This window comes from Lynx rufus, unplaced genomic scaffold, assembly GCF_022079265.1.
Source record: "Lynx rufus isolate CCGP_SWC_20201006 ecotype Redwood Valley unplaced genomic scaffold, mLynRuf1.p SCAF_4, whole genome shotgun sequence".
In the NCBI taxonomy this organism is placed as follows: Eukaryota; Metazoa; Chordata; class Mammalia; order Carnivora; family Felidae; genus Lynx; species Lynx rufus.
In genome coordinates this window covers 59,542,355-59,564,923 of record NW_025814856.1, presented here as the reverse complement: position 1 = coordinate 59,564,923, position 22,569 = coordinate 59,542,355, and the positions used below count along the sequence as shown (strand labels likewise).

Sequence of the window (22,569 nt, the reverse complement as noted above, 5' to 3'; positions counted from 1 at the left end):
ACTTCAGCCAGGTCACGATCTTGCGGTCCGTGAGTTCGAGCCCCGCGTCGGGCTCTGGGCTGATGGCTCGGAGCCTGGAGCCTGTTTCCGATTCTGTGTCTCCCTCTCTCTCTGCCCCTCCCCCATTCATGCTCTGTCTCTCTCTGTCCCAAAAATAAATAAACGTTGAAAAAAGAAAATTTAAAAAAAAAAAAAAAGAAAATTATCTATTTCTTTTTTTTTAAATTTTTTTTAACGTTTATTTTATTTTTGAGACAGAGAGAGACAGAGCATGAACGGGGGAGGGGCAGAGAGAGAGGGAGACACAGAATCGGAAGCAGACTCCAGGCTCTGAGCCATCAGCCCAGAGCCCGACACGGGGCTCGAACTCACGGACCGTGAGATCGTGACCTGAGCTGAAGTTGGACGCTTAACCAACTGAGCCACCCAGGCACCCCAAAAATTATCTATTTCTTTTTTTTTTTTTTTAATTTTTTTTTTCAACGTTTTTTTATTTATTTTTGGGACAGAGAGAGACAGAGCATGAACGGGGGAGGGGCAGAGAGAGAGGGAGACACAGAATCGGAAACAGGCTCCAGGCTCCGAGCCATCAGCCCAGAGCCCGACGCGGGGCTCGAACTCACGGACCGCGAGATCGTGACCTGGCTGAAGTCGGACGCTTAACCGACTGCGCCACCCAGGCGCCCCTCTATTTCTTAATAAACAACTTTCCTTGTCTGAGCTGAGAGCCTTGTTGGAGGTAGTGATTCATCCTGCCCACTGATCCTCAGGTTTCCCACTTCTGGACACATGGAGACTGAACTTCCTGTTCCCTGGGTTGGATGGGTCACTGTGGCTAGCCTGAGCCAGTTGGTTAGGAGTAGAAGTGTTGTGTCACTTTCAGTGGAGAGCATCTAAGTGCTGACACAGACTCACCAGGGTGTTTCCCCCTTGGCCATGGCACATGTCAGTGTCTTAGACCAAGGAGCCCTGGAACAGAGTCCCTGACCATCCATGATGGACACAGAGCGTAAGTAAGAAACAAGTTCATTGAGTTGTGAAGCTAGCCAATCATCAATGATACAGAAGTAACTCCTTGTTGGATCTTCCATGTTTTTCCAAGAGTGAACAAATCTGGTCAGGTTCTTTACTACCTCTTAAAAGAATTGTAGTCACGTATCTTTTTTTCCACAAGATAACCCAATGCAGTGAGAATTTAGAATGATCAGCATACAGATTTATTCATTTGGTCAATCAACATTTATTGAGCACCTATTATACATGAAGCCTGTCCTAAGCACTGGGAATAGTGAAGTAAACAAGCTGTGTGTTCTGCCTTCATTGTTTTCAGTTAGAACTCAACACTTGTTCAATGAACAAATACAAGTTTAATATAACCTAGACCTTGCAATTGATTTAATCCACTCCATGAATCATATGGAAGCTAACATTTATCTTGTCCTCACTGTTAGGCTATTTTCAAAACACTGTGAGGTTTTACGGATGAGGGTATTGAAGCACAGAGCAAGTTCAGTAACTCACGTAAGGCCAGGATGAGACACGTTTACCAAGTCATTCATTCCTAGGTACTTATCAAATGTTTACTATGTACCAAGACTGTGTTTCCAAGTGAATTGGTCTCACATGGGTATTCTGGGCAAGACTGTTTACTAGACAGAAGGAAAGCTTTCAATGTGATACTCTTGGTAGAGAGATGCGTGTCCTCATGCCCTTAATATATTTATTGTTAAACTCATTTACCCATTTGAAATGCAGTTTATAAGGACACTTCACTCCTTGGTCCAGCTCAGTGGACCCCACAACACTAGGGTTGTGGTTATAGTGCCTGCCAGGGACTCACTGCCCAATGTACCTTACACATTCCCTTAGGAGAAGTGGCACTTTTGGAGGATTACCAATGGATATGCAACACAACCTTGTGCCCAAGTTTGCACTCACACAACCAGATGTTCTCTGGAACGTTCTTTGCTCTTGCACTCTGCTCTGCCTGTATCCCCTTGGGCACACAGACCATCTCTTCTTTGGGGTTTCACCAAGAGGAGCAAGTTCACAGGAAAGCACAGGAATAATGAGGAATTGTTGACCTTGGAGGGAGAAGGGAAAGGAATTTCCACCACCTATTCCCTGATATATCTCAAAGACGTTTTGCCTTGGCCACCAAGGGATCACCTTCCCTGCCTTTCCCCCCGCCTGCCAAGTCTACCTCCTTCCTTCGCCACCTCATTCCTATACACACTTCAAAAATCTTCTTCCCTGTACTACATAGAGCAAGCCTGTGGCCATTTTCTGATCCTGAACATCCCCACCAGCCCCTTTTTACCTAGTCAGAACATTTTTTCTGCATGACAGAAGGCACTGCCTGAAATGGCTTCTGGTGAATTCCATTTCCTCTGGCTCATCATGTTTGGATCAAGACAGATCAACAGAATGCTACAGTGGGCTCCAAGGTCTGTCCTCCTCCCCACCCCACCCCACTGTAGTTGGACGAATATGTAGTGTTTCATGCTACCAGGGGGGTCGCTTGTGCCTCCAGTAAGTCATCATGTGCTCAGCTACCTTGGGGAAGGTCATAAGAAACAGCCATCTGCAGCGTAACGCCCTACTATAAAATAGTAGAAGGCAGTGGTCATCACATGAGAAAACATATTATTTTCAGGACATAAAAGATGGATTTCTTTCTGTACTCCAGAAAAACTAGTTTGTTTCTTCTGTCACATGGACACTGTGAATTGGGCCACAGATTAGGTTTCCTCACACTCTTGTCAGCTAGAAAGCTCTGAGCTAAATTGTGCTCCAACTTTAGAATGGTATAAAATTTCACAGAACACAGTTTTGATACTAACCACACTCCTGATTTTATCTTTGTGCTGTGTTCCTCCTTGGCCCTATTCACACATGCATATTTTCATTTTGTTCATTATATTTCTTAAATGCCTTTAACATGGAAAGATAAATGCATTTAAAATTACAAAAAGACGGGGCGCCTGGGTGGTGCAGTCGGTTAAGCGTCCGACTTCAGCCAGGTCACGATCTCGCGGTCCGTGAGTTCGAGCCCCGCGTCAGGCTCTGGGCTGATGGCTCGGAGCCTGGAGCCTGTTTCCGATTCTGTGTCTCCCTCTCTCTCTGCCCCTCCCCCGTTCATGCTCTGTCTCTCTCTGTCCCAAAAATAAATAAACGTTGAAAAAAAAATTAAAAAAAAATTACAAAAAGACAACTTTATTTCTCCCATGTACCAATGACTGCTGGCAGGTCACCTTGGATCATATTCACCTCCATGATGTTGGGGATTCAGATGTCTGCCACTGTGTGCTGCTCCGTCCCCCTCCAAAGGTAGTGCCATATCCGCATGGTCTGAAAATGCCCACCACCCTCTTTCCTGGGTCTGCTTCCAGCCAGTCCAAGGGAAGGAAAAGAGGGAGAGCAACAGCATGACTCCCTGCTTTAAGGGGCACATCTCTGGAGTGAGCACTTCTACTCACATTCTGTCCACTGGACTTGGTTCTATGACCAAGACCTAACTGCAAAGGAGGTTGGGAATTCTGTCTTTCTTCAGGTCAGCCATGGACCCATGCAAACTTTGGGGTTCTAGAACTCAAGAAAGAAGGGGATAAAGGAATGGAAATGCATAAACCGATAGTCTTACCATTCTTACTGTGAGATAATAGAAAATGTGTACTGGTCTCTGCCCATGGTTCCTGGCACAGAGCTCCTGACACCCTTGTAATTTCCTAAGTGATAAGAATGCTAATATTTGTCTCTGACCCTGACACAGTGCTCCCCAAACCCTTGTAATTGCCCAAGTGAGAAGGGCATAGGAGCATCTTTTATTCTATTGAGGTGACTCTGCGTGGGCTCCCAGATGGCAGCCAATCACCAAAAAGACCAAGCCATGATTAGAAACTTGGCATTTTCACCCCCTCCTGCCCCACCAAACCAATCTCCAGAGAGGGGAGAGTGGCTAGAAATGGAGTTAACGATGAGTCATGACTATGTGAGGAAGTGGCCATAAAAATCCCAGCAGTATGGGTTTTAGAGAGCTTCCAGTCCTAGTAAAGACATCTACACTGTGTGTGAGAGGGGACTGTGGCTCACCCCAACTCCACAGATACAGAAACTCCCATGCTCAGGACCCTCCCAGACCTCACCCTATGCATCTCTTCATCTGGCTATTCATCTGTATCCTTTATCATATCCTTATTAAAGTGGCAAATGTGTTTCCCGAGTTCTGTGAGCTGCTCTAGAAAATTAATATAACTCAAAGTGGGACTCATGGGAACCTCCAATTTATAGCCAAATCAGATACAAGTTGTGGGTAACCTGGACACCTACTACTTGTGACTGACATCTAAAGTAGGTTGGAACAGTATTTTGGAGTTGAGCTCTTAACCTGTGGGATCTGACACTGTCTGTGATGGATAGTGTCGACAGTTGAGTTAAATTGTAGGACACGCAGCTGGTGTCACAGAGAATTGCTTGATGTGGGAAACACCCCCCACATTTGGTGACCAGAAGCATCAGAAGTGAAGTGTTCTATGTAAATGTAAAGGAGACACAATAGGAAAGAAGTACATAGGAAGGGAAAGCAGGGTAGTTTTTCTCAAGTACTTACCTTATAGTTTCAGAAGAATTCTTGAAGAGAGGAGAAGGTAGAAAGGTAGGAGCCCAGCTGTGCACATTCAAACCAGAGGTGTCAAGATGGAAGTGTAGTGGGGCAACCTGGCTGAAACCAAGCTCTGTGTGTGTGTCTAAAGAGGGGAGAAGAAGGTTTCTGGGCTCAATTTGGGTTTGGATCAGCCTGCGCTCCAAATGTTTCCTGCTCTTCTACTGTGAAGAGCTGTTTGCAGGGAAGACAGGGCAGACCCCGCCAGACACTGGGCAGGCTTCTGGCTGCATTAGTTGGACCCCCTTGGCCCTGGGGCTGTTTGAGGTGAAACAAAGGGGACCTGGGAAAGGGGAAGATAAGGGACTCATCTTGTTGGATGTGTGTTAAGGCAGATCTGCACCCCTTTGGGACAGGAAAATTCTTCTCAGCATGCCTAAATGGCTAGACCAGTTGAACATCTGACTCTTGATTTTAGCTCATGATCCAACAATTTGTGGGATGGAAACCTACATTGGGCTCTGCGTGTAGCCTGCTTAGAGTTCTCTGTCTCTGTTTAAGATCCCTTCTCTCTCTGCCCCTTCCCCACTCACACACTCATGCCCCCTCTCTCAAAATAAATAAATGAACTTAAAATAAGTGGGTGGGGGAGAAGGTCTTCTCTCAGAGAAGTGGTTCTCTGCCATCAATCATCACGATCAATTCCCAGGGAGGAAACAGGGTCCAAGAGGCTTAGGCTGAGGTGAACAACACATTTCTTCCCTTCTGTGGGCACGAGCATTGAGACCACAGTTCTGGTGGTGGGGTGAGCTGGCCCTGCTGCAAGCAGCCAGGTGGGAAATGGGTACAAGTGCCTCCCATGGGGCCTACACTTCAGGGCTATGGGTCTGGGCTTCGGGGTTCTGAGTTGGCTCATGGAGTAAGAATTGTCAGTTCTTCATGACCCTCTAAGAAGCCCTTATGAGAAGTTACAGCCTCCTGGCAGTGGTACATGGGGGGTTGATAGAAGAGCCCACTTCCTGCTTGGGCTACAGCAGACATGGGGAGGTAGAGGACCCCTACCCCAAGACGGGAGCAGTAGCCAGTGGATTAGCTTGCTCCCCCCAGACCACAACAGCTAAGGCCTGTCAAAGAGCAAATCCAAGTGGGCCTGACCCCCAGCAATGGAGGGAGTCAGGAACTCAATACTGAGGGGCTCTCAGAGGGGTGAATTGCTCTGTAGGCAGAAAGGGCTTCAGAGTCCTTCTCACTCAGAAACTAGAGGGAATGCAATTTCAAGTGGTCTTGTAACCTTGGGCAAGTAAATGTCTCTGCCTCAATTTCCTTGTTTATAAATGGGGACAAAAGCAGTTGGGCTAATGGAAGGATTAAATGAGATAAATACATAGTGAGGGCCTGGAACCTCCATGCCTCCAGTTAGTACTCAGTGAACTACTGCTTCTCACTACTATTACCACTCACTGTTACCAGGGTAGTCTGGACGGGCCTTCTGTAAAAGTGTGTCCTGAAAGGAAGAGAAGCCATCATGGAAGGTAGCCAGGCATAGGGACCTCCCATTGCGGGAGGGAGACAGATTTCATAGGTCCTGGGGGACAGACTTGGCTAAAGGAGGAGGACTGAAGATGCTCCCAGATGAGCAGAGGCTGGGCCAGGACACTCCCAGCATGGCCAGGACTTGCAGGGGGAGGAGGGGAACTTCAGAGGGGCAGAGCCGGGTAGGGGTGGAGGGGTGGGATGCCGAGCAGAGTGCCATGTGGGGTAAACTGGGGCAACAGCAGGTAAGTGAAGGTGTAATGTTTGTGCCCTCAGGAGTGGGAGTGCAGAAGGGAGGGCCCCAGAGTCCTGCGGGGTGACAGGAGAAAGAGTGAACAAAGTGGAGGGCTGGGCAGGCGGGGCAGGGCCTGTCCCATCCAGGGAGGCTGCTGCAACACAGGGAGACAGCTGCATCCCGGCACGACGCTTCTGCTGCCCATCCCTCTTCCTCTGCTCTGCATTTCCCAGGGATCACGCCACAAATATCTCACACTCCTAGCTTCATCTCAGCACCCATCTTCTCAGGCTGAAGCTGATGAACATTTTTTACTCCTGCACCTCTCCCCAGGACACCTTCCTTGGGCAATGCCACTCGAGTGCCAGGACTTGCAGGGTCACCAGGGGTACCCACAGAGGGAGTGGAGAGACACGGAAGTCCTGCTGCCACTGGTCAGAACCTTTATTCGCCTTGGGGCCAATTTCTCACCCAAACAAAGGGCACTATGATTGGGCAAGGGTGGGGCTGTCCCAGCAGGGACAGAGAGTGTGGATAGGAAGGTTTCCAACAGTGTCTCAAGTGGGGTGCTGTGCACTCGGGAGGGGGTGAGAGCATGAGACCTCTGGGGGAGCAGCCTAGGCCTCCCCTTGAGAGGGCAGGCCCGGTTGTGCAGGGCGAGGACACATCGTAGAGAGTGGGGCATTCTCTCAGGACATCTTTTCTTCAGTACTCAAAAGTAACTGTCTTGACCCGCAGGTACTCGTTCAGGGCCTCCTCTCCTGCAAGACACCATGTGCCATTGGGAAACATCCTCACAGCAGCCCCTATAGCAGGCCTGACACTGTTCTGAGCACTGCACCCCTGTTGTCACACAGATCCATGCAGCAACCATGTGGGGTCAGCTTAGGCTCAGCCCCAGTTACAGATGAGAAGTTGAGGCCCTGGGGGGTCAGGAATTGGGTGGATAGGGGGAGGTGAGGATTCCACCACAGGCATCAGAATACAGACCAATCTGGGGCAAATGTTCCAGAAACTTCCCTCCTCTGACTACCTCCTCTCGAGGGATGGCAGCCCCATCAGCCAGAGGGCAGCCAAGAGGCTCTTTTGGGGCCCTTACTAACCAGAGGTGCCTGTTCCCACTGCTGCCCCCCAGCTAATTCTAGGTCATGCCGTTACTAGGAAAGGGAACTCACAGGCACCCAGAAGCTGTCTGTGTTCTGCAGCTGTATGTCTGGCCCCATGACCAGTATGTTGGGTCTGTGGTTGCCTGACATCTCCCCCACCCACTAAGGTTAGTTCCAGGAGCCACACTTCACCAGACAGGGCCTGCTGAGTTCTCTTGGCTCAGCCTCAATGGGCTATTGGGGATGCCTGGTTTATGTGCACAGGACACTGGGGATGAGGTGGCAGCAGAGAGGATGAGCTTGAGGAGCTCGGGGGGCATAGCCTTAAGTGCCAGAGATTAGACTCTGGGGACTTGGCACCCACAGTCTCCTGGATGACAATAGCCCTTGCATATTTCCATGGAGGACACCAAGAAGAGGAGGTGGGAAGAGGTGGCAGACAAGGACAAATGGAGCAGGACTGTCCAACATCACACCTGTGCACGTGCATGTGAGCGAGCCCCACCTCTGTGTGCACAGTGTGGTACCAGGCTTTGGGGGGTGTTGTTGGGGTCCCTTTAACCAGAACCTTTGGGGGTTCCCACAGCATGTGAAGGATGGATGGAGGGGTGGGAGAGAAAACAAAATAGCAACCACCTCCCTGAGGATCCTGAGCTGGGTTCAGGGATGGAGTGTTGGGAGACAGCTGCTCTCCCACGCCTTGCCCCCCTCACCACGGCTGGGCCTCAGAGGTAGAATCCCCAACTGGAACCAGTCTTCAACTGCTAGACTCCATAGTGCCAGGATGGGGAGAGTGGCACTCATCCTAAATCATGCAACAGCCCAGGGAAAGAGGAGTGCCAGACCAGATCTCCACTTCTCCTGGCAGGCCAGGCGGGTTGTATGTGGCTACTCGCTTGGGTGACATTGTCCCTAACTGGGGACTCACATCGCCCCACAGGCCTCCATACTCAGCCTCCATGGCTTCCCCTATTTCTGTGGATGAAGCTCTGACCATGGCCACCAGGACACTGCTCTCTGGCCCCTGCCAGCCTCCCTAGCCTCTTCTCCTCCGGCCCTCCTGTCCCTGAACTGAGGCCCTTCTCTGCAGCTCCAAGACCAAAGCTGGTCTCTCAAGACCTGCTATCCCCTCTGCCAGGAGCACACACCCTCAGGTCTTTATTCTGCCTCTTCCAGACACTGGTGTCTCAGTGCAGGCACCTCCTCCTGGGAAAGGCCCACCCTGGTCCCCGCTAAAGTCACCTTCCCAGTCTCCCTGGCCAGATCACTCTGTCTTGTCTGCTTCCTGCAGTCCTCACTTTCTAGCAAGATCTTGCATACCGCCTGAATTATCGCCTGTCCCCTCTTGGTAAGAGGTGAGCACTGGCAGCCATCTTGTCAGTGCTACACCCCTGGCCCCCAGGACTGGGCGGGCGGGGGCCAAGAGACCTTACAGGTGTTCAGGATTAGGTTACCGAGGTCTTTGCCAAAGCCAGACTGCTTGAACCCTCCGAAGGGAGCGGCCACGTCGGTCTTGTTGTATGTGTTGACAAACACGGTGCCTGCCCCCAGCTTGTCGCTAACATACAGGGCCTTGTTGATGTCCCTGGTGAAGACGCCAGAAGCCAGGCCAAATTCTGTCGCATTGGCCCGAGACAGCACGGTGTCCACGTCACTGCGGGGAAAACCCAGGAAGAACTCTGTGAAGAGGGTCATGGGGCCACCTGAGGCATGGGATGCAGGGAGACCTACCCCCCTCCTCCGAGGGGAGGTGCCACCCACTCCAAGCTTCCCATCATGCAGGACCCTCTGAGAAATCATGCTGGGCCGACAGCAAGTATGGAGGAGATAGGGCAGCTGAGAGAAGAGGAAAGAATGACAGGGAGGAGGCAGAGTAAAGTCAGACCATTCTGGTCATCATGGGTGAATCCCTCACTTTATAGACCAGGGGATAGGAGCCCAGAGAGTGGGATAGGCTCAAGCCACACCCACATGGAAAGGAACACCTGTCAGGCATTCCTCATGGAGCTGTCCTGGGGGCGTCCCCACCACAGACATTATAGGCTTGAAGATTCAGCACAATATTTGCTTGATAGATGGCAGAAAAGTGTCTCATTCTAACACAGCATGTGAAGATAATTTTGATAATTTTTTGACAGCTGGAAGTATGGTGTATTGAGGATGAGGTGCCATTCTAGAATCTGCTCAGAGGTGCTACTTTGAAAAATAATAGTCAGGAAAAGAACCTGTGGTAAAGCAATTATGGCCGGTCCCTATTCCTCTCCTGGCCTCGATGACTTGCTGGACCAATAAGAGAGGGGAAAGTGAGGTTCCAGTGTTTCTGAGGCTGACTGATGGTTCTTGAGGAGGGTTACATCTTCCACTGGCCCTCTTTGGGTGAGTGAGGTGCCAAGCAGCAACTGCCATGCCACGGAAAGCCTAAGGAGAGGCCCTGACATGGAGGCAGATATGGCCAGTCCCATCGAATGCTGACCAAATTGAAGATTCACAAGTGAAATAAGTAACTTGTTATTTCAAGCCACTGGAGTTTGGGATGGTTTCTTACACAGCAGTGGATAATGGGAACAGGACCAGCAGGCTGTGAGAGGCATCAGAGAGATGAAGTGGATGCTCTCAGTTGGAACCAGCCCTCCTGGACCTCCTGGGACTCTCCTAACTTCAGTGGTTGACAAGGACTGGGAAGACTAGGCTAGGCTTCATCCTTAGCCTCCACCCCACCTGAATTCTCCTTCTGGCCACACCCACCACCCACAAAGCTCAAGGGAAGAACCCAGTAAAGCATGGAAGAGGATCCGGTTCTCAAGAGACATAAGCAGGGCACACTACCCATCAGCAAACCGAGAGATGATCATGATGGGCCCAAAGGACTCCTCCTTGGCTATGAACATGTGGTCCTCCACATCCGTGAAAACAGTTGGCTCGAAGAAGAAACCTAAGGGGGAGACAGAGGTCCGTGGTGTGTAGGTGGGTGGTCCTCTCCCAGGCCAGACCTGGTCCTGTTGGCCACCATGCACACATTCCCACTCTGGCACTGCAATTTGTGACACCTGTGTGGTGAAGACCACATGCTGTGGGTGCCTTTCCTGCCTCAGGAATATGAGTCCATGGGATTATCACAACTTTTTCAACTAAACGTTGCTGAGGAAAATGAGGCTAATGCTCAGTGTTGGTCTGTGATAGAACAGTGATTCTGTACCTAGTATAGCCCTTCAGGTGGCTCTCCATCAGTCCCTGTGGAGTAGATTGAGTAGGGGGAGGTCGGACACGAGTTCTGATAGACAGAATCTCCCAGAACTGCTTCCCATCTCCTTCCAGACACCTCAGTGTGGGTGCTGATGCCCCAGGCACAGAGGCAAGTGCCTCCTGCTCTCCTGTCAACACATGTCCACCACCTACTCCCATCCAGACTGCTGCCCCTACAGGCCCTGGTTCTAGGTGGAACCACCTCTGACCGCAGAAATGCTTCCTCTATTTCTCCTCTAGAAACAGAGTGCAGGGGCCCTGAGACACTACCTGACTGAGATTTCATTTAGCCTCACTAGGGAAAATTGAGAGACGTGAAATTTTCTCTTTCTGGTTTTTAGAAAAACAAAAAGAGGGGCGCCTGGGTGGCGCAGTCGGTTAAGTGTCGACTTCAGCCAGGTCACGATCTCGTGGTCCGTGAGTTCGAGCCCCGCATCGGGCTCTGGGCTGATAGCTCAGAGCCTGGAGCCTGCTTCCGATTCTGTGTCTCCCTCTCTCTCTGCCCCTCCCCCGTTCATGCTCTGTCTCTCTCTGTCCCAAAAATAAATAAACGTTGAAAAAAAAATAAAAAAAAAAAAAAAAAGAAAAACAAAAAGAAATTAACTTTAAAAGTAACTTAAGGGGCGCCCGGGTGGCTCAGTCGGTTAAGCGGCTGACTTCCGCTCAGGTCATGATCTCACGGTCCATGAGTTCAAACCCCGCGTCGGACTCTGTGCTGACGGCTCAGAGCCTGGAGCCTGTTTCAGATTCTGTGTCTCCTTCTCTCTCTGACCCTCCCCCGTTCATGCTCTGTCTCTCTCTGTCTCAAAAATAAATAAACGTTAAAAAAAAATTTAAAAAAAATTTAAAAGTAGCTTAAATAAAATATTCCATATTTTTCACACATTTGTAAATTATATTGTAACATTAATTACAATTTTTAAAACCAAAGTTAGGTATGAGGGGTGCCTAGGTGGCTCAGTCGGTTAGGCATCCAACTTTGGCTCAGGTCATGATGTCGTGGTTCGTGAATTCGAGCCGCGTGTCGGGCTCTGTGCTGACAGCTCAGAGCCTGGAGCCTGCTTCAAATTCCATGTCTCCTCTCTCTCTGCCCCTCCCCCACTCACACTGTCTCTCTCTCCCTCTCTCTCTTTCTCAAAAATAAATAAATACTTTTTTTAAAAGTTAGGTATGAACACATATTGGCTCATGTGGTGTGGCCTGTATTCACTCAATCTGCAAACGAACTGTTGCCCATCAGGTGCTGGAGGCTCTGGGCTGGCCAGGCTCTGTCCCTTTCCTGTTCCTTCATACTCTTCTCTGCCCTTCTGGGCCCCATGAGGGGGACTGTATGCCCACGCTCCCTCATCTTCTGGCTTCTAGTAGAGTTTGTACCCCATAGCTCTACTCCTCACCGGATACCAGGAATTCTATGCCCTCCTCTTGGCCCTCAGGCCAGGGGGTGGTGATGGTAGCTCCCCACTGTTTCTGGTTTCGAGGTAATGCACTCCCTCCCCTCACTGCTCTGCAAACCATGCCTTCAGTTCACTCTCTCCAATCAGCCTCTGAACTCTGCAGAGAGTGGCAGTCAGTGGCTATACAATTGTCACTGTAGAAGATGCCAGGGAGCAGCTGTGACACAGGAGCACACATGGTCTGGGTCTGGCTGTTATTTGAGCTGGTCGGTGAATTCACCAGGTGGTGAAACGGGAGCTGGTTGCTCATCAGAGGAGCAGCAAATGCACAGGGAGCAAGAAAAGGTGAGATGTATTCAGAGAGAATAAAAAATGGCTGGAGCATGTGTCATGGGCGAGCAAGTTAGAAACAGATCATGGAAGACCCTGTGTATGAAGTGAGGAGATTGAGCTTGTCACTGCAGGGGGATGGGTCCCTGTAGAAATTGCTCCAATGTTGGGGAAGATATAAGCAGACTTCTGGCAGCTACATGAGTGAAGGGTTAGCATGGCTCAAGAGGTTCCTCAGGAAGCAGACATGATGGTCCAGGCAGGACAAGCTGTGGAGAGTCGGCAGGATGGTAGGAGGGATGCAGGGCAGGCAAGAAAGATTTTTAATTTAAGAGAATCAGGCAGTTAATTTAGAGTAGGGGGTCAAGAAAAGAGAGGAGTCTAATATTCATTGTTTCCTTCCCTCCTTCATTCCATGAAATTAACTCAGGTTTCATATGAGTCTCAGTGCTGGCATGAAGGACCTAATGGTGTAGACAGAGACAGACACAGTGTCTTTCCCCATGTAGCAGGCAGTCTAACAAGGAAGCAGTTCAAATAGTCTATGCTGCAGCTCCTGCTCCTCTGGCTCCAGTGACTTGATCAGATGGAAGATTCCAGAGAGGCAGGTGTATGCCTGGGTCAGGTTGGGGCTGGGGGAACTCAGATGTGACGGATTCGGTACCCATTCAGTTCAAAGGGGCCGTGGACATACAGGTGTCCAGGTGGGCAGGATTTCTGGATGAGGAGGAGCTTGGAGACAGATATTTGGGAGGGTACGAGCCACTGCAGGGGGTGAGATCCTCCAGGGAAAGTGTCTGCCATAAGCAACACTCCAAGCTCAGGAGAGACTTGAGCATACCTCCACTTAAGGGACAGGTGGTGAGGGAGGTTCAGTGAAGAGTGGCCACTGAGAAGTAATGCCAAAGATAGAAAGCCATGAAAGCCAGTGCCATGGAATCCATAGGAAGAGAGAATTTCAAGGATGCACAGAGGTTTATGGCAAATTAAAGTCCACTATGATACACATTAAACCAGCACTGACTGGATTTCAGCTTTGCTGTCTTCACCTTGCCAGCACCGCGCCTGGTCTGGCAGGTGTCCAGATAGCCAAGGCCATGGCATCCAGTGTCACAGATGGGCCCTGAGGCCTGGGAGCCTAACCATGGCCTTCACATACCTCCAATCAGAAGTAGACAGGAAACCAGAGGCCACGCTACTGGCCTTTCAGTTCACCCAAGTGGAGTGCTCTGACTGACCTGGCCGAGGGACTTGACTCCCACCACAGACCAACGTGGCCCCTTCCTCCACGCCACGCTGGCAGTACTCTATTAGCTTCCGTAGGTGGGCTTGGTGGTTCTGCGGCCCATGGTTGGTGTCCCGGTCTAAAGGGTTACCGATCTTCATCCTCTTCACCTCTTCTACCTGTGGAAAGTTCTCCCAGTCAGGTCCTGCTCAGGTGCCCAAGTTCCTGGCAATGCTCCAAACCTGACCCACTGACATTTCTGCATTTGGCCACCAGCCACTGGCCCCTGAAGAAATTCCACACACCCTCAGGATGTTCCATATTCTGGTTCCAAACCTGCCTTCCAGGCTGAAACCCAAGATGTATCCTATGTGCAAGGAGACCCATCAGATGAGCTGGGAAAACAGAGGTGTCCAGGGATATGGGTGAGGGCCGGACATGGGGTTGGGGGTGGTGTCAACAGAGTGTGTCTCTACACTGGTCCTGTGCCCAGCTTCACAGGCCGAGAAGCCGAAAGAACATTTGTCTGGGGATTCCAGAACATGGAATGGGGATGGGGATGGGGCCAGGGAACACCAGTCCTGCTGCAATGCCCCGGTGGTAAGAGTAGAGCAGAGGGGCCTGGGCCTTGAGTCCACCCACTCCTGCTCCCACTTCTGCCTGCTTCAGGGCCCAGCTTCAGGGCCTCCTCCTTCCAGGAAGCCTTCCCTGTTGCCTCAGCCAACACAAAAGTCTTTGCTGCCTGGAGACGCAGGTCTGGGTCTCCACAAAGGATGTGCCAGATGGTGTCTGCTGGATTCTGGGGCTGAATGCAGAGAGTCATAAAAGCCTCTGAGTATGGGATGCTGTGCTATGGAAAAGAACTCAGGTGGCATAACCAGTGGGATGTAGACATCAGAACTTCTGGGCTCCAGGCTAGGATCCACCCCTTCCATTTTTCTCTCTCCAGGCTCCTTCCTTGGTTTCCTAAAATCAAACAAGGTCATCCACACCCTCCCTGTGGCTGCATCAAGATCAGGCCTGACTGGCCATCTCCTCTACCTCTGAGGCGAGGGCTGTCTCACCCCTCCATTCAGGCTCTGCGCACACACTCCAGACAGGCCTAATCAGATGCAGCAGACACTCAAGTCCCCGAGGAACACCCTCTGCCCTTTCACCAAGAACCCCTTCTCTGTGCTGAAGGGGGTCCCCATCTCCTGCTTTGTTCCCCTTCTCTGCTCTCACTTGGCCACCCTCCACCCAATCTCCCTAGGACTCCAAGAGCAACAGTGCTGAGTGTCCTGAGTGCACGTCTCCCTTGCTATATTTGGGAACTGAGATGATCCTGACAGTTATCCTGGGATTTTGACCCCTGGCCTCATCCTGCGGGGGTTCCATAACTCTCTTGCAGACTCCAGAAGGGTTGTACTCCCCATAACCACATCCACTCAGTGAGCCATCCCCTCCATCATGATTCCCTATCCGTGTCCCAGGTTCAGCTATTCCTGTGCTGGGCATGTCACAGCGAAGGACTTGCTCAACCAGGCTGCCCAGCTCCCAAACTACAGTGGGTTATACACCCACTGTATGCACTTCCCATCCGGGTGGAGCTGGTTTCCCACCCTTTCAAACTGGGGTGGCCTGTGACTTGCTTTGGCAGGTAGAATGTGGCATGAGCAACCTTTGAGAGATCCAAGAGGGCTCTCAACTCTTGCTCTCACTCTTGGGAATCCTGCCACTGGCCCCGCATGTGCCCGAGCACACACTGTGAGAGGAAGCAACACAAGGACAAAGATGAGCCTCCCCAGTGCAGCCACCAGTGCTCCTGCCGGCTGCAGATGCACGAGCCAACCTCAGGTGAAACTGGGTTGGTGCCCACGGTGCCAACCCACAGGACTATGACTGCACGAACAGCATTTACCAAAGCCACTAAGTTTGGGGACTAGCTTATGACATGGAAAAAGCTGTTACACTCCCTTTTCTAGAAGGTCTGCTCCTTTCCTCCCTGCCTTTCATATTTTTACCCATTATGCAAGACCCTCTCCAGGGACACCTGGGTGATTCAGTGGGGTAAGTGTCCAACTTTCAGTTTCGAACCAGGTAGTGATCTCGCTGTTTGTGGGATCGAGCCCCATGTTGGGCTTTACACTGACAGCATGGAGCCTGCTTGGGATTCTCTCTCTCTCTGTCTGTGCCTCCCCCACTGAAGTGCACATGCACTCTCTCTCTCTCTAAAACAAAAGACCTTCTCCAGAACTCCTTCTGAACACCTGTCCTGCCTTGTCTCAGTCCTGCTCTCTCTTTTTTCCTGGCTTCATACAGTGTGTTTAAACCTGCACACAGGGGTTGTGTTCCAGCATCCCCTCCCTTACCCACTGTGATCAGACTCTCCTTTCCAGGATGTGGGGAAGGGCTCTTGGCTGAAGCTGAGCCAACCAGAGCCCTGTGGGTCCGGCAATCACTAAATGGACCAGAGATGGACCTGGGACCCAGTCATGCCAACCAACATCCTCCCCCACAGCCTTTTCTAACAGAGTCAGTGGGGACAGGGTGACTTTCCCTCTGGTTCTGTGCTATCAGCGCCATGCCCGTGTGGGCACCCATCCCACAGCAGCCATGAGAAGTGGTTGCTGATGGTCCCAGGTCCCAGGGAGAACTCCTCTAGTCCATGGACACTCACAGCCAACAACTATTGAGAGGGGATAAAAGCCTGGCCCCTTGACCCAGGGGTACACCTAAGAGCTGTCCTTCTTGCTCCAGAGCTCCTATGTGTGGGTCAGGCTAGGGCGGGATGTCACTTGAGACCATGTCCTGTCTCTGTCCTCTCCTAGTCCCTCTCACCTCTTAGTCTTCACCTGAGAGCTCATCCTTAGTAAGCCACATGCACCTGAATTCCTGGCTCAGGCTTCACTGCTGCAGACGTGCCCTAGCACAGGCCCTTTCTGGTTATGCCAGTGTGAGCTGCAGGGTTGCTATTTCTTGCTGAAACAATAAAAACCAGTAAAAATGATATGGCTTTGCCTGAGGGTTTCCTTGCTCAGATGAACAGTGCCCGACTCCACCTGGCCCAGCCCTGTCTCCCTGTCCCCAACCCCCTGCAGCCCAAGTCTTCCTGGTGAGGACTCTTCAGCATAACTTACCACCTTCTGCACAAAGTGGTCGTGGATCGAGTCCTCTATGAAGAGCCGGCCCGCCGCAATGCAGTTCTCACCTTTGTTGAAGAAGACAGAGCTCATCCCCTTCAGAGAATGGATAAAGATGCTGGCTTACAACCTCTCCCAAGGCACCATCCCCCCACATCCCATCGGCCCCAGGTACCCCCTTCCTATAAGGAAGGGGAAGAATGTGTATGTCTTGACCTTTGATGGGATGGTGGGCCAGACCCAGCCAGTGCTGGGCATACAGGGTCCACTCATTCCTCAGTCACCTCAAGAGGAGAGATGAGTCCCATCCCCTGGGGACACCTGTGTCCACACTGCAGAGAGTGGAGCACAAGTGGGAGTCGGGGAGTGAGCCTGGAGACCCTGTATACAGGCATGCTCCCTGGGGTGATACAGGAGGGGTCAGAACTCACCCTCTTGGGGCTGAGCCTGGAGGGTCTGTTAGCTTGGAGCAGGCAGCAGCCCCATGTCTTTGAGGGACAAGGTGCCAGCTCAGGCCTGAGAGAACTCCTGGCAGGGGTCCAGAATGACTGTCCTCAGTGGTTCAAGGGAGCCTGTATTTTGGACCTGGGGAGCCCTATGTGGGGGGCCAGGGGAGGAGGGTGAGCCTGACTGCTCTGGGTCAAGCTCAGCTCTCATGGCAGCTGGGATTGCACTGCCCAATGACATGGCCTGGGCTGCTGGCCCTGCAGCAGTGGCCTTGGCACCAGGGTCAAGACCCTTGGGCTGATGTACTTGTCTCCCTCAGCTTCCCTGAGGCTGTACTCTCTTTCCTGTCCATGCTGGGCATCACATTGTGCTTCAAGACACCTTGAGACTTAGACAGAATGGGGCATATTTGGGCACATGGTTGAACATGGCCTTACTGGCTTGCTCCCAAAGTGTGGAGAGGGGGACTGAGGCATAACAATGAGTGACAATACGAACATAAGGACAACTGACACACAGCACCTGCTACATCTTCTAAGCCCTTCAGACTTACTAGCATGTTGAATCGCTGTAGCAACCATAGGTGTATTCTCCCCATGATACAGGTGAGAACGCAAGGGCCAGAAAAGTTAAGTAACTTGCCTGAAACTGCCCAATGAGTCAGTGGTGGAACTGGGCAAACAGACATAGCAAAAAGGAAAGGTTTTCATGCTGACCAGAACAGATGGGAACATGGCTAACATTTCCCATTCGGTGAGGCTGATTTCAAATCCTGACAGTTATGAAACTTCTCGGGAAGTTTGTTTTTCTGGAAGGCATATGGAATTCTTTGTCCCCTAGGCCCCTTCCTGCCAGTCTAGGCCAATTTTGTGAGTTTGTGGAATCAGCGATGGGCACCCCATGTCCACCCCCACCCCCCTCAGGCCGGCCCTCACCATCTGCACAGCCTTGCTGAGGTCACAGTCAGCAAAGATGATGAGGGGCGACTTCCCGCCCAGCTCCAGGGAGACCTTCTTCACGTTACTCAGGGCACAGCTGAAAGGGACATAGGTTGGTAGGGCTGAGTCCCTGGGAGATGGGGACACAGGGGCTCCAGGTGGAGGAGCCGAGGGAAGCTCCAAAGCATGCTGTACTCAAAGAGCAAGAAGAGGGTCAGAGGGGGCTTCTCCCCACTCCCACACTCATCTGCTCTCCCTGCCTCACTCCTCTCTCCACACCACTGCCTTCCTCCTCCTCCACACCCAGGCTATGCCCACAGTGGGGTCTTTGCTCTCACAGCCCCCTCAGGACCCTTCCTGCTTCACATATCCTTGAACTTGGTTCATCACTTCCTTCTGGCCTCTGCTCCAATGTCCCCTTGCTGGGGTGCCTGCCCTGGTTGTTCCCTATAAATTGCATGCTCCTGAGCTCTGTGCCTGATGTGCTTTGCTGTGTGGAGTATTTGTGTCTGACCCTGCCCATCAGAGAATAAGCCCCACCAGGGTGGACAGGCATGTGTCTGGTCATGCAGCTGTGTTTATCCAATGAATAAACCAAACACAGAACCATTCCCCCGTTGGGGTGGCTACAGTGCCATAGGGCCTTTGTCCCCTTGGATGTTTAGTGACAGGTGCAAACAGAGAGGAGTTGGGGGTCCTTCGCATGCTATATCAGTGGGCACAAAGTGGACTTACTGATACTGTCCTCAAAGGGACACTCACAGGAGTGGGCCAGTGAAACACAAGCATGGCACAGGGTGGGAGTGGTGGGGGGGGTCTCCTCACTCAGGACTTACCCGGGAAGAAGGCTCTCATCTCAGGCGCCAGCCTCAGGGTATTCTTGGAATGTCCTCAGATGATGGCAGTCCCCGAGCCACAGGACATCCACCCAAGCCCTCCTGCCCTGAAGTCCTCAGAGCTGACATTTACTGAGCCCTCACTCACCCTAGCACATATGTGCTTACATGGGACTATCGCCTACACAGCATTGGGAAGACCAGCTGATTTACTTGTAAATCAACTGCTGTGACTACTTGCAGTTAGCCCCTGCCCCCACTCCCGCATCCATCCATCTGCACCCCAACTATCAGTCCTGCACCACCACCAGCCTCCCTCTCTTCAATGCTGAGGCTTGCTCTGCTGCACTCAAAACACTTCAGAGTTGCTCTTCCTGGACCCATTCACAGGCTGTGATGTCAGCCTCCACTGACCCTAAAGATACACTCTACCAGCCACATTGGCTGTGGCTCCTGGCCCAGAAAAGGATGCCATGTAAAGCTGCTGTGATCCTCATAAACATGGTGCCCACTTAAGGAAGGCACCAGGGCCCAGGATGCATCCTGTCCCACAGAGAGCATGTGTGGGGCCAAGGGGTGAGGACCCCATCTTGTGGGGGCACAGAGAGGCCCCTGGAGAGCAGGGTCATGGGCTACAGAAGTGTCCCAGGGAAAAAGAACACTGCTCTGCACTGGGGGCTACAATAAGGTGGTGTTTTAACACAAGAGAAGCCTTTCTCCCGTGTAATTGTCATGTAGTTGGACTGCTCTGGAAGGTCTCACACACGAGTCTTATAGCACAGGCAGTGGTGGGTGGTCATGTGACCTCAGAGAAAGGCATCACTATGTCCAACAGAAACTCCAGCTCCTCTCTATTTGTAACTATTACTCAAGTACACATGCCTGAAACCCATCCCCAGAATTCAGCTTCAGTGGGGTCGTGCTGGGGCATCCAGTGTTTGTCTTGGGACAGCCAGGGCTATGAGGTACTGTGCTGCAGTCCAGCCCTGTCTGTAGCCCCAAGCTTGTTGTTTGCACAAACCAGCACCTCGGAGCATGCAAACTCAACTGGTAGGGAAATTGAGGCCCGGAGGGTCAGGACTTGGCCCTGGTCCTATCATGAATTATTAACAGAGCCAGGGCATAGAAACCCAGGTGGTTTGAGGCAAGTCCCGGGAAAAAGAGACAAAAGGATGTTCTAGAACAGGGCTGTCCAATAGAATAGAACAAAAGCCTCAAAGACCAGCCACAAATGTAAGAGAATTTTTGTTTTACTAACCACTAAAAAACAAAAGTAAATTCCTTTTAGTTTTAAAAGAAACACTAAGAAGAAACCAATGAAATTAATTTAAATGTATTTTATTTAGCCCAATTCATAAATTATTTCAAACTGCCATCAATATAAAGTTATTAATGAGCTACTTTGGGCGCTAAGTTTTCAAAATCCAGGGGGCCTTTGACACTTGAAGCCCATCTCAATTCAGAGCAGCTCTGTCCCAAGTGGCCATGCATGCTCAGGGCCCCAAATCGCATGGAGCCTCCAGCAGCCCCAGGTCTGAGTGTGCTCCGTGGAGCAGCTGCACTGGCCTCCACAGGGGCTGGTCAGAAACTCAGACACTGGGCCCGGACCTGCCTCAAGCTCACACACAGCACTGTCCACATCTTCACACTGTGACTAGGGGTACCCCCAACACCTACCTTTTCATGATGTGTTTTCCCACCTCTGTGGAACCTGTGAACCCAATTTTCCGCACATCGGGATGGTCTGAGAGTCTCTGGCCAACCAACGAGCCTGCAGGTTGGAGTCAGTGAGGGAGTCAGGGCAGCCAGCAGGTGCTGAGGGTGAGGTACAAGCTCTGCCACCCCTCACACGTGCCTCTTTAGGCCAGGCCTCTGGGCTGTGCACCCCAAGTACTTAGTACCCTCCATGCCCGGGGCTTATTCCCTCTCTGCTGTGGGCAGAATTGCATGCCCTAAAAATTCATTATGTCAACCTCTAGTACCTCAGATCTGACTGTGTTGGAGACAGGGTCTTTAAAGAGGTAAGTTAAAATAAGGCCATCTTCTCCTTTCTTCAACGCACACTGTCTCCTCAGCTTGACCTCACCCTGGCTCGCCTCTTCAAATGCCATCTTCAGACACATCATCCTCTAAATCTGCCTGCGATCTGGATCCATTTATGATTCCTCTGACTGCTCGGCATCTCCACTTGGATGCCTTGCAGCCTCTCATATCCAACATATTTGACACTGAACTCTTAATCTTTCCCCAGACGTGTTCCTTCTCCAGGTTCTCCATTTCAGTAAACAACCTCTCTTTGCAACCAGTTGTTCAAGCCAAGAACTGGGAGTCAGTCTTGATACTTACTTCCCTTCCCCACCTTATCAACTGCCTATTCCTGGTCTCCTCCACCCAGTCACCCCTTCATTTCCATGGCTCCCCTGCCTCTGAGCTTGTAAAACTGCATGTGCCCAGGTGCACCTGTGAAGATTCTGGTTCAGTTGGTTTGAAGTAGGACACTCTCATCCTCTACATATAGTTAAGAAACTAATTCCATTCCACAATTCTTGTTAAAAAGAAAATAACTGTTTGGGAAATAAAATATTTGCAAAAGACACATCTGATAAAGGACTGCTATCCAAAATATACAAAGATCTCGAGGCACCTGTGTGGTTCAGTTGGTTGAGTGTCCAACTTTGGCTCAGGTCATGATCTCATGGTTATGAGTTTTGAGCCCCACATCAGGCTCTGTCCTGACAGCTCAGAACCTGAAGCCTGCTTCAGATTCTGTGTCTCCCTCTCTCTCTGTCTCTCTCTCTCAAAAATAAATAAACATTAAAAAATATATATCAAAGATCTCAAAAAAAGAATCAACACTAAGAAAGTAAACCACCCAATGAAAAAATTGCACAGGCAGTGTCTGTACACATACCACATCAAGAAGATATACTGATGGCAGATAAGTATATGTAGAGATGCTCAATATATGTCATTAGGGATTGCAAATTAAAACAACAATGAGACACAACTACACAATTATTAGAATGGCCAAAATCCAATACACTGACAGCACCAAATGCTAGAGAGGATGTGGAGAAAGAGGAACTCTCATTCATTACTGGTAGGAATGCAAAGTGGGTCAATTGCTTTGTGAGGCAGTTTGGTCATTTCTTACAAAAGTAAACATAACTTTAGCATATGATCCACCAATCACAGTCCTTGGTATTTACCAAGTGAGTTGAAGGCTTATGTCTACAGAAAGCACTACACATAGATGTTTATGGCAGCTTTATTCATAGCTACCAAAACATGGAAGATACTGAGATGTCCTTCAGTAGGTGAATAGATAAATAATCTGTGGCACATCCAGACAATGGAATATTATTCAGCACCAAAAAGAAATGAGCTATCAAGCCATGAGAAGATGTGGAAGAAACTTAAATACATATTACTAAGTGAAAGAAGCCACTCTGAAAAGACTGTATACTATATGAGTCTGACTATATGATGTACTGGAAAAGGCATAGCTATGGAGACAGTGAAAGATTGTCAGGGGTTGGAGGAAGGGAGGCAAAGTAGGT

General features: G+C 50.6%; 1 protein-coding gene across 2 annotated transcripts in view; it reads right to left on the bottom strand.

Moving 5' to 3' along the window:
- Nucleotides 1-7,073: 7,073 nt before the first annotated feature.
- Nucleotides 7,074-22,569, bottom strand: part of ALDH1L1 (aldehyde dehydrogenase 1 family member L1) — an 88,735-nt gene continuing 73,239 nt past the window's right edge. For both annotated transcript variants that reach the window (XM_047096253.1, XM_047096252.1), the window contains 7 exons: nucleotides 20,687-20,780; nucleotides 18,171-18,270; nucleotides 16,786-16,884; nucleotides 13,680-13,845; nucleotides 10,301-10,406; nucleotides 8,929-9,128; nucleotides 7,074-7,129 (listed from right to left, as the gene is read on the bottom strand). In XM_047096253.1, coding sequence (XP_046952209.1) covers nucleotides 7,074-7,129; nucleotides 8,929-9,128; nucleotides 10,301-10,406; nucleotides 13,680-13,845; nucleotides 16,786-16,884; nucleotides 18,171-18,270; nucleotides 20,687-20,780 — 821 coding nt within the window. The remainder of the gene's footprint in view (nucleotides 7,130-8,928; nucleotides 9,129-10,300; nucleotides 10,407-13,679; nucleotides 13,846-16,785; nucleotides 16,885-18,170; nucleotides 18,271-20,686; nucleotides 20,781-22,569) is intronic.